This window comes from Rhinolophus hipposideros (genome assembly GCF_964194185.1).
Source record: "Rhinolophus hipposideros genome assembly, chromosome: 12".
NCBI classification, from domain to species: domain Eukaryota; kingdom Metazoa; phylum Chordata; class Mammalia; order Chiroptera; family Rhinolophidae; genus Rhinolophus; species Rhinolophus hipposideros.
In genome coordinates, this window is record NC_138058.1 from 8,407,580 (window position 1) to 8,424,977 (window position 17,398).

At 37.8% G+C, this 17,398-nt stretch overlaps 1 protein-coding gene across 4 annotated transcripts in view; it reads right to left on the reverse strand.

Moving 5' to 3' along the window:
- Positions 1 to 1,495: 1,495 nt before the first annotated feature.
- Positions 1,496 to 17,398, reverse strand: part of TMEM182 (transmembrane protein 182) — an 87,060-nt gene continuing 71,157 nt past the window's right edge. For 3 of the 4 annotated variants that reach the window (XM_081069056.1, XM_081069055.1, XM_081069054.1), the window contains one exon: positions 1,505 to 5,635. In XM_081069056.1, the coding sequence (XP_080925182.1) occupies positions 5,415 to 5,635 (221 nt within the window). In that variant the 3' untranslated portion in view covers positions 1,505 to 5,414. Of the gene's footprint in view, positions 5,636 to 17,398 lie in introns of all 4 variants that reach the window. The other variant, XM_081069053.1, reaches the window with a different exon arrangement.

The following is a 17,398-nucleotide window of genomic DNA, read 5'->3' on the forward strand; positions in this document are numbered from 1 at the left end:
TTTAGTAATATATACCCGATGCATAGCACCATTTGTGACACAATTACTATTGTTGAATAAACTAGTACATATTTTAGATGAAGAAACTGAGCCAAAGTGAGGTGGAACCACTTGTCTAAATACAAGTTTAAAATCCAGGACTGGAATCCAGGTGTTCAGGTACTGATTTATCACCTTTCCCACCACACCGCAGGGTGCTCCTCCCTCTAGGTGACCCAAATGAGGAAATCATGGGGAGTCCAGCTGACTTAGTCTTCTGCAGGAGGATTGAATGAATGTATGAACCAAGGCATACTGCTTTAGAAATTATTTTATCCAACAAAATATACAACTATTAAATAAATATTCATTAACAGCTATCAATTGCCAGGGGTCAACTCCTGGAAGATGCTTAAAGACAGGATAACCGCCAGGGGGTGTTCATGGGATAAGACGTGACCGGTTCATTGCACATGCATCACCACATATGCCCTGGGTCCGAGAAAGACAGGACATGATCGCAGTCACGGAGTGTCCCCTGTCCCCCTCACACACCACTGGGACAGGCATACAACAGCATAAAAATGAAATGTGCCCTCCTTTTCAGCAAATTGTAAGAGCTCAGGTATGCCTGAAACAGATAGTTATGTGGATATGTACATATAATATAAATGTAGACATTTCATATATATATATATATAATAGATGTGCAAATTATTTTTTATAAATACATATATGTTATGCATGTAGGTATGTGTACTCAGACATGTATTTACTGACATATATATCAGTATATATATGTATGAGTATATATATATGTATATATATATATATATGTTTTTTTTCAAATCCATATATACCACACATGCACATACGTATAAACATACATAGGTATATGGGAATATGTATACACACACACAAATACACACACACACACGAGTTAATCCAACTTTCTGTTTGACATCTCTCCTGATATTTACATATACACATAAAATTCTTGAGAAAAAAAGGTCATATTTTTTGGGGGGTAAAGACAATATATCAATATTTCTTATAGTGTCTTTGTATATGCCACACCAAAATGTGAGGCAATAAGTATTATTCTTTATATGTCATTCATTTTAAGCTGTATTACTCACATACCTATTTGTTCATATAGTTTTCAATGTCAATGCTACCGGCGAGAATTGGTGAGCGTTTTAATAGTGGCAGTTGCTTTTTAGAATGAAGGGAGAAAGAAATGCTAAAAAGGGGAAAACGAAATTGCCGTATAAAGGAGGAACCATCTACATTTTCAGTGACATATGCCACAATAACCCTGGAGTCCCAGAAGAATGAGAATACTAAAATTTGTGCTGTATGCACTTGTTTTACCCAGTGAGTCATCTTCCCCCTAAATCATCTACTTAATACTCGGGATCAATGTAGGGTGCCAGTTATTCCAACCACGCTTATTTCATAAAGCCAATTTAGACTATCCCTGTCATTGTGGGAACCAGAAAAATCATTATTACTTGAAGAATTCAAAATCATTCTAATTTATTGACTTATTGATACCATATATATATATAACACATGTATACATATATGCAAAATATAATTATTAGACATATTATATGATTATATCCAGATATGGATCATTTTACAAAGTTCAACTGTCCAATTGCCCCCTTCAAGTTTTCACCATCATAGCCACAGATTATGAGAAAAATGACCCTTCAAAAGCCAGGATGGGACTCTTAGTACTTCTCCATTGTTACTTCAGCCTGTTCTGGTTACTAACTCCCAGCCCACAGGCTGGAGGCTGGTCCAGGTTAATCCTAATATCCTGAAGACAGAGCTCCTGGCACTTGCCTTGGTTTGCTAGTCCAGAAACTATGAGTTCTAACAGAGTTCTAATTGGTGAACGTTTTAATAGTGGCTGTTGCTTTTTAGAATGAAGGGAGAAACAGGATGTTTTTCTTTCTTTCCTCTTTCCCTGCTAAGCAGATTAAATGTCTCTTTGCTTAGTTAATGTTTACTATAATAAGTCTGATGTTAAACATTTCCCCACCCTCCTTGGGTTTTAACACATCTAATATACCGACTTCATAAGTTTTTGTTGGAATATTTCTACCTACATTTGATCACTACTAAGGAAATATCTCCATATATTTAATTCCTTCAGGCAATCGACAAAAATTTAGTTTCTATTTCATCTCTTTTGTATGAGCCACCAATTCCTGGTGGAGTTCCCCCCAAATCAAATTGGGGACCCATCCTCTTACTCATTAATATATTTCTTTCCACGTAACCCCAACACTTCCCCACAATGCTACCCACCTGCACACTTACGCCCAGCTTGTTTTATTAGCATCTCATATCTGCCTCCTGACATTGTAACTCTGGAAGCCTAATTTGGTTACTTTCAGGAAAATATAAATCAAATTATGTGTTGAACTGAACAGACCATCATCAAGTCAAACAGTTGAAGTGGCACTCAGGGAAACACAGCTACACACACTGATTTTTAAAAATTTGCTTATCTCAAATATATGGATTTTCCTCATTCACTTTATATTTTTCTACCCAAACTTATAATTGTAACACACACACACACACACACACACACACACACACACACACAGCACATGTTGATGACAGAAATAGACAGACAGACAGACAGACAGATACTACCAAACATCGATGCCTCCTCCACCATATACCCTAATAAGTAGATTTAATCTTCAAATTAAAAAAAAAAAAACATTTCATAGGTTAGTCATAAAAGTGACTGAATGACCAGTAAGAGCACACTTACTAGTAGTTTTTTAAGTCCTACCCTCATGCCCCAAGTGGAACACCATCATTCAGCTTCTCTGCGTGGCTTTCCTGCAGTTTCAGTGCACACGTTACCTGCTGCCTGATGGAACTGACCCCACTGAGCAAACACAACACGGAAAGACTGCAGCTTCCACCACAGTCCGAGGGGCTGAGTCACTGCCCTCTTATTTCACACTTTCTAGAATGGTCACCAAAATATATCTTGTTTGTCAAATTGAAACTTCATGATGCAAAAATCAACACTCTTAAGATTTAAACACTTCGTTGGGAAGCTTCTGAAAATTAATCAATACACTAAGTAGAAAAATAACAGGAAACCCACTGTCCCAAATCAGATGTATGCTGCATATCTCTGCTATTTTTAAGTATATTGTACGCACTGACAGCAAACACAACTTACCTTCCTTCCTCCTGCGAATTGCTGGTAAGTAGATCAGGATATGCGTTTGAATTAATGTGATTGATGCATTACAACCACAAAATACTTCCAAAGTGTGGGTCTGTGTAAAAGTGTCACACATATCAGATATTCAGCCAACTGCCTTATGATAAATATATGGTAGCCACGTAAGTGCATTAGAAAGTGACGGTAATCATCTGAAATTTATAAATATTCAAACCTTTACTGAAAGCAGCTTGTATGTGAAAGCTAAATGACATATAATACACCCGGAAAAGGCTCCATTCCAAAGTTCTACAAAAAGGAACTGTATTTACAGATGACATGAACTAATCAAATACATCTAGCGTCGTCTGGCAAACTTAATGGTGTGCCATAATTTAATATCAGAGTCAATATGCATAACAGAAGCCATAATTATTTTTCTAATAATCAAGCCAAAAGCAAAGAAATAAATGGAGGCAATATAAAAAATGAAACAGAAAAAGACTAAGGAAAGTACCACGAAAATCATTTAAGATATAACGGTAATGGCTTGAGAAACTAGTTACACCCCTGAAGCTTAGTTTTTTTGTTTTGCTTTTTTGTTTTTCACTACATGCAAGTCTTTAGTGTCCCTATACTAAAGGGCCCCTCAGGATTCTGTAGATGCCTCAGACCTTTGCTCTTCCTCCAGAAATCCCTCCCACTGAAGCAAGATTTAATGGAAAGTAAGAGATGTGTAGAGAAGACTCGGGCAATCTCTCCATCATGGCAACGGCTGGAGGGACAGCAGCAGTCCCTCTAGCTACAGCATCTTCCAGGCAACCACCCCTAATGTGCCTCTGAGTCCTGCCTTCACCTTCACAGCAGCTGCAGGGTACAATGCTGCCCCTGGAACAAAACTCACAGCCATGTTGTACCCTGTTCCTTCACTAAACACAAACTCCTCCCTGGTGGAGGTTTCCAAAATGCAAATAGGACCTCGGCATCTCAGATGGATTTGATTTCGATCAAAACTGGTGCCAGACAAACATCTTTGATATGCAAAATGTCTGTGCTAGTAAATAATACAGAATTATTCCACCCTTCCTCTTCCCCCTGCGAATACCAAAGGCTTTCTTACAAGAAGTTAAAGAAAATAGCATGTCTGTAAATGTTGATATACCTGTTGTAAAGAGGAAGAAATTGATGGACAATAATTAAGGGAATCAAATGATCAGAAAAACTACAACCCATAAAATCTCAGGAAAAGTTAACATTTCACAGTCTTTAATAAACTAAGGCTATTATCGTCTCATGTGGAAGTATTTTTGTGCATATTAAATGCACATTTCATCAATACATTTCACATGCTGAACATATTAGCAATACAATTTTAAATGGGAATTCCAAATTCTAAAATAAATAGCGTTATGTACGAAGCTAAGGTTCTTGGTCTTCACATATTTTCAACCGTATTAAATATACAATTAACCCACTTTAAGTTCTTAAAAATCCAATCTGCATCATATGTAATTTGGTGCACAGATTTGTTACTTTTAAATATAGTTTAAGGTTTATATAAGTATGCACAATTAAGTGAATAAAATTAGGTAACCAAGCTACTGTTGGTAAGAAAGCTGAAAAAGTCCACATTCTCGGTTGTTGTGGCCCATTTTAACTGACGAATGTGCGTGGTTCCTGCTATGAGAACAACTGCTGTCTAGTGTTAAATAATGAATAATTTGCTCACAGGAGTCCGTGACTGTGTATGTGGTTATGTATGTGTGCAGAGAAGAAATGGAGTAAATTCTCTGACATTTGTTTCCCGTTCTTAATTATTCTCCAAAGATTTTTTTTTCTTTAAGTAGCAACAGAAGTAAATGCCAAGAAGGAGGCTTCAAATCAAATCTTGATTTGACCCCGTTGATGATACTGTGTTATTATAATACCTTTATATGTACTTGCAACCTGCATGAGCTCTAACCAGTGCAATGAAAGGGAGGCCCACGTTACCTGCTCCCTAAAGAACTAGGTGCTTGATAGCACTTAGATAATCTGGAAACATGTTGGTGTCTGGAGAGATTCTAGAACCTTCTTATCAGAGGAAATCACAAGGAAAATGGTTAATTCAAATAGCAACTAAAACATTTCATCGACTAATTCTATGCTGGGATCACTGAAACAAAATGAAAATTAAAAATATGGTGTTTCAAAATCTGTCAAGAAAACACTGGTGGCAACAGTTTAATTAGTGATGTATCTGAATGTGATGTCCAACAACTAGAAACAGTAATCCAGCGAGCAAAGAAAAAAATATCCCCACTGGGGCCAGAAAAAATGACCAGCCATATAGAACAGAAGGAGTGAAATCCAAGCAGTCTTTCATTTTCATGTCTTTGTAGCTTTCCATGTCAGCCACGGCCTGGACCCAGATGACATACAGCACCACCACCAGTGAAAACAGGATGCCTGAGAAGGACAAAACAAAAGACCTTTAGCCTTTCGGAAGATGTTTCCCTAAGAACACTTGCCAATCATTTGCCTGATGATACGTCTCTAAAAATAGAGTTCTAGCTAAATCACCTACTTTGTGTCAGAGCCTTTTTATGTATTTTATATGCACACTGTTTATGTTAAATTTTCAAAGTGCTGAGATGAGGGCTATAACAGCATAAGAACCACGGCAAGAGCTGACATGTGTTCACTGAGTACTTACTGTGTGCCAGGCACTGTGTGAGCTGCTTGTGAACAGAAAGAGGCAAAGATCCCTGTCTCATGGAAGTTATTTTAACATTTGCCCCTCTTTACTGATGCCTGGCTTGGGATGAGCACTGTAACACATTTTCTTTTTGTTGTTATGTACAATAAACTGGTGAAATAGGTATGATTAATCCCCTGTTTTAAGTATGTGCCAACACAGCTAGTCATTTTCAGAGCCGATTTTCAGCTTAGGTCTTTCTGACTATTATTATATTGTTGTAACTCTGCTGCAGTAAAATATGGCCATGGAAATAGAAGCCAAGGTAAGTACCAGACAAGAAAGAAATGAAAATACTGAACTAATGTAAAAGAATATTCATGACTCTTTAAAACTGAAATATATATGCTGAAGATTGTTTATAGCATAGAGGAAATACTGACTTGAAAGAATGAGGGAGGGGACTGATAATAAAAGATTCTGTGGAACATAAAACCACAGGTTGGAGTGAAGAAGGGAGGAATGGAGGGAAGGAAGGAAGGAGGGAGGGAGGGACGGTAAAAGGGAAGAAAGAAGGTAGAAAGAAAGTAGGGAGGAAAAAAGGAAAGAGGGAGGGAAGGAGGAAGAAAGGAAGGAGGGAGGAAAAAAGGGAAGGAGGGATGGAAGGAAGAAGTAAGAAGGAGGGATGGAGGGAGGAAGAAAAATTCTTAACCACCAACTAGAAGGCAACATCACAATCCGTGAACAATGTCGATGTACCTGTAATCCACCTCTTCAAAAATACTGTTGGAATTACGAGAGTAGAGAAAATGTTAGTGTTGGACCCTTGACTTTCACAAGCAATATGACAGCAACACTTCACGAATGCTAACACTTGAGAATACCAGGAAGCGTATCTCTCCCATGTGTCACTGGAATAATAGAAGGGAGTGGCAGAGCCGCGCTGAGCTGCCAAGTCAGGACAGTCAGCTAAGCTGATCCACCAGTGAGAGAGCAAAACGTCCCCCACACAAACTACACAGCCCAAGGGATTCAAATCTGTCCCAAAGCAAAACACACTCGAGGTCTTGCTATTTGTTCAAACATTCAATCCAAACACGTCAAGGATCCATAATATTCTTTGATCTAACAAACTGACCGACCCATCAGGTATAAAATCTTCCGTCCAGCAAAAGTTGATAGGCTAGTCTGTCTGAAAAGGAAACATAACTCTGTGACTAGGGGCAGATTAAGGCACATCGGCAGGAGTCGCTTTTAAGAGCCTAGCCATCCATCACGCTTCTCAAGTTCCTTGTGCTCCTACAGTATCTAGGATGTCCTCTCTCTGGGGCATCAGTTTCATGAACCACCTTAACTAGTAAACACAAAGGAAGAAGGGCTTATACATATGTCAAGGTCTGTCCGCGTCAGAGCTTAAACTTTCTCATAATCTCCGTGCAAGCTGCAGAGCAATGAGGAACCAGCACAGACGCTTCACTAATAAGAAGCATCCTTCACACTGCGGTGTGTAATGTAAATGCAAATACTGCAGCACGAATTGAACAATAACCACTGAACGACAACTATCTCACAGGGCAATAGTAAAGTCCTAGCCGGCGAGCAAACTCCCGACAAGACCGTACCTCAGCCTCTGACAACAATATGGTGATGCCATGTGTTGTCTAGCAACTCTGTGCATTTCAGTACATTTTCTTCAGCGAATATATGAACAGTGTTCTCTGCTAATATAATGCAGAAAGTGTTCTCTGCTTAGCTATTTCCATACTATTTGCCTTGTGCAAACATATTGCAAACTTTTATTGTTTGTTGACATGGTTTTTATCTCCCTTGCATCATGTGAATCTCCTGTGTTTTCAGATATTTGTATTAAAAAAAAAGATAATTGTCTTTGTGAAAAACCAGTAGCCCTCGCACATTTTTTCAAAGGCTGCAAAACCCATTTCTGAATTTAGAGTATTTTAAAAAATTGTGTCACAGGTAATTATATACATGATTCTTAATAAGGAAGAATTAACTTATATTTAAATATTGCTGTTAACTGAAGAGCAAATATATCCTGAAAGCAATGACTAATAGGTGTTTCTATCACTATGGGCTTTACCTTATTTGCTAATTGAAGATACAGTCCATTTAATTCATATCAGAACAGTTTATGATTATAGCTTACCCAAGGAATAAAAGTGTTCCCCTGCTCATTAAACTACCAGTGTTTTATACATATGTGTGCATACACACGTGCAGAGACAGAGAGAAGGAAAATGAATTAATAAACATAGGGAAAGTATTTACACCAAAGGCCAATGGTTTAATTGGTACGGCAGCAAGAACTTATGACGGGGTTCTGTGCAAGGTATGTGGCCAAGACAGGAGCCAGGAAAGACTGTCAAGTACCAGTAGGCTCATCAAGTAAATAAATATATTGAAGTTTACTGGAGCCACATTCTTCACTGCCTGAAAAGGCAGTTACAAATTTGGAAAGGAGGAAAGCTAGAATGAACTCTACCATATTTGGAGTTGAATGCATCAGTGTGACTTTTAGATAGATAAGATAGATAGAAGATAGAGATAGATAGATAGATAGATAGATAGATAGATAGATAGATAGATAGATGGATAGATGAATACAGAAGTAAAAGTATGTATTTTAAAATATGGCTGTGTGTATATACCTAGATGTATTTCCTGGTTCTGTTCCCTGTGAGGGTCTGGGATTTAACAACATCCAGTAGCATGGGGCACATTAAGTGTCCAGATCTTTTTTCTAAATAGCAGTAACTAGGGCATCTCAAAGAAATAGTTGAATCCAGGCTGGGACAGAAAGTACAAGATGAGCCTGGAACGTCTTCTTATATCAAAAAATTAAGATGTACTAAAAAAATGATGGGGGTGTTTCAGAAGCCAGCATGACGCGGCTTCCCCTAACCAATTCTGAGACAATTTGATTGTCAAACAGATTATGATTATAGCTCATATGACAGCGGCACATTATATATCATTGAATAAAATAGAAATCCATATGCCCACAGTGATATAAATGAGTGAATAAATAAGTGGGGAGAAAGGAAAGCTGTTTTTACAGAATGCTAACTTATAAATGCAGAAAGAAGAGTTGAATTACAAATCACTTGGCAATCATTTAAGTAATAATTCAGGCAAGAAACAAAAATGGATGCTAAAACCAGTGTATGAAATTTAGATGAGAAATAAATATTTATACAGGTTCAAAGTCTCTTCCCACTAAAACACTTAATAATTATGAAGAGGAAAATAGTAACTTTATGCTAAAGAAACGTGCCATAGAACACCTTACTCAAGTGATCAAAGTGAACCTCACCAGTGACATGACAAATTGATGTCACTTACCACCTCATGAGTCACAATGAGAAGAACACAGCATCACTCCTATGATACTGCAGCCAAAAATGAAGAGCCTAAATCCAATCATGAGGCAATAGCTGACAAACCAGTTCAGAACATTCTAGAAAATCACAGCTCTGTACTCTTCTGAAGAGACAAGGTCACAAAGGTTAAGAAAAAGTGTGGTAGAAGTTTGTGGCAACGTGTGTTTGAAAGTGCATAAGGGATGAGAGGAGAGCATGTGTGTGCATATACCCAGACAGATACATTTTTTGGTGGGATATTGTGACTACTATGAACAATGTTATTCATTTGGTTTACCTGCCAAGTGAAAAGTCTCTTCTGGGGAAATACTAATATTATGGAAAAATCTTAATTATTGTCCCTCAGTATCTCAAGACCATCATTCATAAAGACATAAGCAATAACTGTCGAGTAACAAGTGAATTACATTTCAAACCCACCTGCCATAGTGATGTTAGTAGGAATAGCAAGGTAATATCTAGGTAATAATTTGTTTTTAAGTGACGTTATATTTAAATTTGGCCATATATGTTGGAAGCTTAATTTACAGCCAATTAAATTTTGTAATCCCTAATTTTTGAAGTCCAACAAAAATTCGTAAAATAGCTCCCTGGAGGCATAATCTAAATATGGCCCCAAATCCCATGAAGAGCTGTGATCATTCAAAAACCATGGACAAATAATGAGGTCACGGCAGGAACATGTTAGGGACCTTCTTATCAGCAGGGTGGGGAAGAGCCATTCAGCCTTGTGACTGACTGTACATGGATTTCCTTACAGAGTTGAAAACTTCTCCATCTAAACATCATGAATTCAATTTGGAAAGAATGTTTTCTGAAACAAAGGTCACAAATTCAGTCACAAATGCCATTACGAATACAATTGCTAATAACAAACAATATGAAAATAATCATAATATGGAAACAAAAACAGAAGAATTTCTCCAACAAGTCAGACTGAGAAATAACACTGCATGTCCTCAATATTTCATAGAAACAAGAATGGAAAAAGAAGGTATATTAGAAAATCTTTTATGCTCTATTAAAAAAAAAAAGGTATAAAAATGTATTCCTAAGGAAAAGTTAGCCATGGAAATGAAAACTCTCTTCTTCAAGAAAGCAAACTTCAAACCTCTATATTTTTGCACAGAAGTACATATACCGGTATTAAAAATCAAAAGCTTTTTGGAGTTACTAAAAAACAATAAACTTGATCTTTAACTGCTTAGATGTAACAGAACTGTCTTTGAAATATGCTTTAAACAACTGAGTCACAGGCAGTTATTGGATACGAGATCTTACAATTAAATTTGTGAACTTGTTGCAACAATGTTGCCAACCTTTTTTTGATATCAGAGAGATTATTCATTATGAATTTGTACCAACTGGACAGTTAACCAAGTTTACTATTTGGAAGGGTTGAAAAGGCTGCGTGAAAAAGACGACCTCAATTTTTCGCCAACAATTCATGGCTCTTGCATCATGACAATGCACCAGCTCACAGGGCACTGTCTGTAACGGAGTTTTTAGCCAGTAAACAAATAACTGTATCGGAACACCCTCCCTAATCACCTGATCTGGCCCCCAATGACTTCTTTCTTTACCCGAAGATAAAGGAAATATTGAAAAGAAGACATTTTGATGACATTCAGGACATCAAGGGTAATACGACAACAGCTCTGATGGCCATTCCAGAAAAACAGTTCCAAAATTGCTTTGAAGGGTGGACTAGGCGCAGGTGTCGGTGCATAGCTTCCCAAGGGGAGGACTTGGAAGGTGACCATAGTGATATTCAGCAATGAGGTAGGCAGCACTTTTTCTAGGGTGAGTTCGTGAACTTAATTGCCTGACCTTGTACTTGGGATGGAATCATAAATTCAAAAGGCCTCTTTTGGTCACGCTTTCACCCAAACTCAGTGGTAACTCATTTCAGTTTTCAGTGGGTGTAGGAAAGGTGATAGAATTCCACAGCCCCAAAAAAATGCATTATGAAGGAAGTTAAAGTAAATAGCAAATTAGAAAACTTGTCTTTTTTTGTATTTAGAGGGCACATACATTCTAGAGAAAGGCAATTTTCAGCACGGGCGTCGACATAGAACTAGAAAGGCAACTTCATAAAATTTTAGGGATGATAAGATGATAGGATCGGCTTACTCGTTGCGTCTATTTTCAGAGGACAGTAGTTAATTGTCTACTACAAGGTCAAAAGTTTTCCGAGTAACTCAACCTGAAACCCTGATAGCAGGTGTAACACACTAGGCATCCTACAACAGGAAAAATATTCCAAGGAGGTTGGTAGACTAGGTTACTTTTCCAGGTGGAGTTCCCTGTAAGGTGGAGGATAGTTCATGTTAACTGTAGAAATAAAGACAAAGCCTGTAGTGTGGGTCAGAGTGCTAAGGACAGCAGCAGCACTAATGGAATGGTAAGCCCAGAACCAACATGCCCAAAGGAAGAACAGAAAGGAACTTGAGAAGCTATTTATTTACTATTATTTTTTAAAAGGAAATATAGCAACTCACCAAGGAATACATTGAAAACAATGCCTTCCCCAGATCTGAACAAGAACAATACACAGCATAATGAACCACATCCCCACAGAGGCCTTTGCAAAAGATACATAAATAGTCTTCATATAAACATTGCTTAAATTAGACCATGCAGGACTAATATTTACAGGTATTATATTAAGCTCCAACAGTTTGAAGTGTCCTCTAATGGATAGAATGTGTTCAGGTTTATTGTTGCCCTTTCTCATTCTTTTAACTGAGATATAATTTACATAGAGCTAAACATGGGTTTTAAGTGAATGCTTTGGTGAGTTTTGATCAATGTAAACATCAGTGTAGCCACAACCCATGAAGAAGAGAAGGTATTTATCCCCGTCACTCCAGAGACAGTCTTCATGCTTCTTCACTCCCCCCCGCCCAAAGCCTCTATCACTAAAGCAGAGTTTCCACCCTTAGAACTTCACAGAAATGAAATCACAAGAGTATGCAGTCTTTTGTCCCTGGCTGTTTTCACTCAGCAAGATGACTGAGAATCCATTCATGGTGTTGCCTGTGTTAGTAGTTCATTCCTGTCTGGGGCTGAGCAGTAGCTCATTGTATGAATGGGCCATAATTTGTTCATCTACTTGTCTATTGGTGAACTTTTGGGCTCTTTCTAGGTTTGGGCTATTAGGAATCAAGCTATTATGAATCTTATGGCATGTGATGTTCTAACTCAAACATAGAGTCTTGAAATGATGGATACATTTCCTCAGACAAATGGCTTTGAAAAAACTGGCAATAAAATCTTTTTACAAAACATGGGTCTTATATCAAATTGATAAAATAGTGGTGGGCTTACTGAAACTCTGACTGACCTGGAGCACACTTGATCCAGCCTACCCTCCACACCCTAGACCTACTACCCTCTACTAAGAACAGTTTCTTTTTTAAATAACTGCCTCACATTATCTTTCTCAAACACTGATTTGTCAATAAAACTTTTATAAAAATAGTGCTCACTGAGCGATTAAACTATCCAAGTGCCTAGAGCACAGGGATTTTTTTTGTGACTGGGTGTTTTCAGTTCTTTAATTCTTTGACTTACATTATGTATTATTTGAAACATATAAAATGGCACATAAATGGATTTTATGAATTCTCATTAAAAAATGAACCTTTGTCAACTGGCCCCAACTGAGGAACCAGAACACTACCCTTGAACCGTTTTTTTCTGGAAGTCCATTGGAAAAAGAACTGCCCCTCACATATTCAGAAAGTACCTATAGCCTTTATTTGGGGGATAAAATTTAGACTCTTTCTGAGAACCGGCAAGGGATTTGACCTCTTGGGATGGAATCATAGTGTCCCTTCAAGATATGGATAACAATGGAATCCATTAGGATTATTTGATCTGAGCCCTCTATTCATACAAGGCTCTGGATAATGTCTGCAAACTAAGTCATATAAGGGGTGATTCCCTTTAAGTATGCATTTTAAAAGCACAGAACATTAATGCATTAAATGCAAACACTTAAAAATGCCACAATATTTGCAAACAAGTTTTGACATGTATTAACTTTTAATATACTAGGAATCTTAAAAATTGCAGGTTTGAGGTCTTTCTCAACTTCTAACTATCCTTATGTGTCATGCTGAAGGAGGAAACATGGGCATTAGTGTAGGACGAATCTATGCCAGAGGCTAAAATGTATACTTATTTTTCTAAATACTATGTTGGGGGAAGGAAAATTTGAAAATTCTACATTTTCTGAAGAGTAATACTTGTCCTTATATTGTAATATACTTTCAAGTGGTCTTATATTGTTTAGTTCAATAAGAAATTCGTTTTTCTACCAACGATATAACCACTGTTTGATACGTGCTATTAACTTTCATGTTATCACAGAGCGTAATAACATCCATCTTAATGAACCCTGATTTGTAAGAATCACTCTTACAGTTCACATCCTGGTGGGTTGTTACCCATCTGTTCACATCCCCATATAAAACTTCTATATTACAATCTTTAATATTAATATGTCTTTAGTATAACTATACAATAAGGTTTTTTCAATTGTATTAATTCTGTGGAAAGATAATTATGGTTAATTTTGTTTTTAAATTGTTTCTTAACTTTTCTGAGTAATAAATGGTGAACCCCACTCCCCCACACACCAAAAAAGTTAGTTTTTCTGAAAATATAAACTAGAAGTGCTTAAAAACAATTTAAATTGTGTTTTTGGAATAGTTCTTTCTTCTTTAAATGAATATGCTATTCTTTTTCTTATAATTAAATTATTCTCATTTTTACATCTCATATTTCAGAAACTGTAAAACTTCTAATGCGCAAGGGTCAACGATAAACATTCTCAATTTATCTCCATTCTTCATTTTCTCAGACTTGCTTTCCACTGATTTTTCTCCAATTTTCTGAGATAACCTGAATAAGTTATATAGTTATAAATTTCACAACTGTGCATTTTCATTACATCTATCTGATTCCCAAATATTCACTGCTGCCCACACTTCATCATATTGCTTTCCAAATACATGAATTGCCTCTTCTCTTTCATTAAGTTAACTGAACTTATATAATGTCCATTGGAATTCTCAAATAATTATCACTTTCTTAGATTGGCATAATAATTTTACACAATATATTCAATACTCTTCTTCTCATAAACACTTATTGAGAGAATGATCATGAGGGTTTACTCACCTCTACGAGGAATTGGAGATTTAATCTATAAAGCAGAGTTTCATTTAATGCCAAGGAAATGTTACAACTGAGTTTCAGGAAGTGGTTGGAGAAAACAGGCCTGGATTCTGACTGCCCTGGTTCTAGGTTGACTCTCCAGAAAGCTTGACACTTTATTAGGTGAATAACCTTGAGCAAGTTTTTCACTTTCCTGTCCCAGTCTTTTCATTAGTAAAATAGAGAGATAGGCAAATGCCTACCACAGAAAGCAATCATGAGGAATTAAGGGAACTTATAAAAATGCCTGGAACCTGGCAAGCATATAAGCAGCACTGGCTAGTTTTATTATCATTATTATTATTATTATATTATTATTATTATTAATTATTTTGAATTTTGGCATGTAATTCTGCTGCTACTGGCTAACAAATAGTATTACTTTAACCGCATCTGCTCATGTCTTACTGGAATTGTCCACAAGGTGGCACCAATCACCTCGCAGTCCTGTTACTGAACCGTTTGGAAAGAGGAACATCAGGTGAATCCAGACTTGTGCTTACTCATGTTAAGGACATTTTCTCCTTCAAGTGTCCAGTTAAGCAAACCACAAAGGAGGTACACATTCTTTCTAGGACTCAGCTTATGTGGCTCTGATCATTCAGATAAATCTGTACCTTTGTGCTTCTCTTTCTGCACAAGACAGTATAAAGAAAAAAAAAACAGTCCTCAGGAAATGCGTAACAAAATTTAGTGAAGAAATCAGTACGCTTTAGCCATTCACTGATAGTTATTTCTGAGCAAAAGGACTATGTGGGGGAAGCATGTGGCATGAAACAGAATATTTATACAGACATGAACTCCCTTGCAGTACTGAGTAAATAGATGTTAATGACACACACACTTTGGAAAAGGGGAATGAAGCAAATGGAAACGCATTGGGCCTTTCCACCACAACAAACCTAATCCCAAACCGGAGACCTTATTTATAGGCCAGAAAGAATCTTGTCACCTTACACATCTGAGAACTAATAATACGGCATGTGAGTAAAAGCATTGCTTTGCCAGGCCTGTCATTCTAGTTGTCAGAAGAACAGAACAGACACATGTTTTTAAAGGTAGTGGGGAACACTTATTTAAGTTTGAAGTTCATGTTTTTCTAGAAAAGTACCACCAAAGCAATTACTGAACGGGCCTCTCACCCTCTAGATTTGTCAAGGCCGGAGCCAACCATAACCCAGAATGTTTGTTGATAAAGACACATACGCCAAGCCCAGGGTAGGGTGGAGAATCATGGCACGGCAACCTCTCTCTCCAGAGAAATCTCTCCGGGTCTCCTTTCTCCTCTTCAAGCTCCCCCTCCCTTCCACAGCCTTCATCTGGCTGAGATACTGAACACTTAGATTTGAAATGTCCCTCTTAAATTCTTCCTCTGAGGACCTGGGTCCTCATTTTAGTAACATACATCTACCATATCGGTGCTCTATTCAAAACCAAGTCAGGACAAGTCTGATTCTAGCAGCCTATTACACACATTTCTGATAAGCCATGTGGAGAAAAATAAACTTGCAAAGAAGTATCTGAGAAAGAAAAGTCATAAGGCTTTAAAATATTTCTGGAAATAAAACTCTTCAAAGCTCTTTTCTATTTATATAAAATGTCAGATTGAGGGCACTAAAATTCCCCATAAAATTGGAAGGAAGGTTTTCCCACTTTGTAATAATGTCAGCATCCAAAAACAACAGTTTTCCTGAACAAATTCCCAAATATGACAACTAAAGGCACAAAACAAGTATGTAAGGTATGCAGTTTTAGAAACATAAGACTGACTAGTTTTTCAAGGCCTACTTAGAAAGCAGATCTGGTATACTTAAGCCTTTCGAATGAGCAAAAGAGACATTCAAACTGTTGCTCTACAGTTCATAAAAATCAGAGACACTAATTCTACTACAACAAGTAGAATGTCTAGTTGATATACCCGTAACCTATAGTTTTTATTAAGCACATTTTTTCTTTTCATCTCCCACCCCCAGCGAGGCACATCTCTGAATACAGTGTCAAGTCCTGGACTTCAGTGGAATATTCTGTTCCCCACTGGGAAGTTATGTTTGTGATCATCTCGGGAGAGGCTTCTTCCTGCACACTAAGAAAGGCACAGAAGCTTTAGAGAAGCCATTCGGGCAAGAATTCAGTGGCCGTCCTGGCCTGTTCCCCTCACAGAGGCCCTTCGGCTTGTTCCCGGAAAGCAGCTGTTTATAGCCTGAATCTTTCACTGGACAGACGTGGAGATAGCAGGTGCGAGCCAGGAGATGCGTGTGCCTGTAAGTTTAGAGCACCTGCCTCTAGGCCGTCAGCAGTTCTTCCTTAATCCCTTCCTGCTCTTGGTCTGTGTTTCCCACACACACCATCTCCCCTGCTCCTCCGACTGCAGCCATCTTCTCTGGTATGTGGAGCATGACACGAGGAGCCAGGCATGATACCAAGCACCTCCCGTGTGTCATGTGCTCTGTCTCAGCCAAAGGAAAATGAGTGTCCAAAATATTAATAGATCCCTTGGCCTCTGGGAGCTATTTTTCTCTGGGATTACAGAAAAAAAAATCTGTTCTGATAGCTTTATCATCGTTATCTGATAGAAATATCAGAAATAAATGTAGAAATAAAAGTGGTTGACTGATGAGCTACTATAAAACTCACGAATCTTTTGAAAGAAAACAAACCACAAATCCAATTTACTTCTGATTCATTATCCCTGCTAACTATGAGAATTTTATATTCCCTTCACAGCCACCTACCTTTCATATGCTTCTTTTCTGAAAGAGGGTTCAGGCAGGACACTTGTAGAAAGCAGTGTCCTCCCGACCAGAAGAGAGCAGGGTGGCCATGGCAGGATGGGCTCTAGGCTGTTTGTCCCACATGGCAGAGCACTTACACAGTTCACCCCACTCATTCGGCTCATGGCCCTGGAAT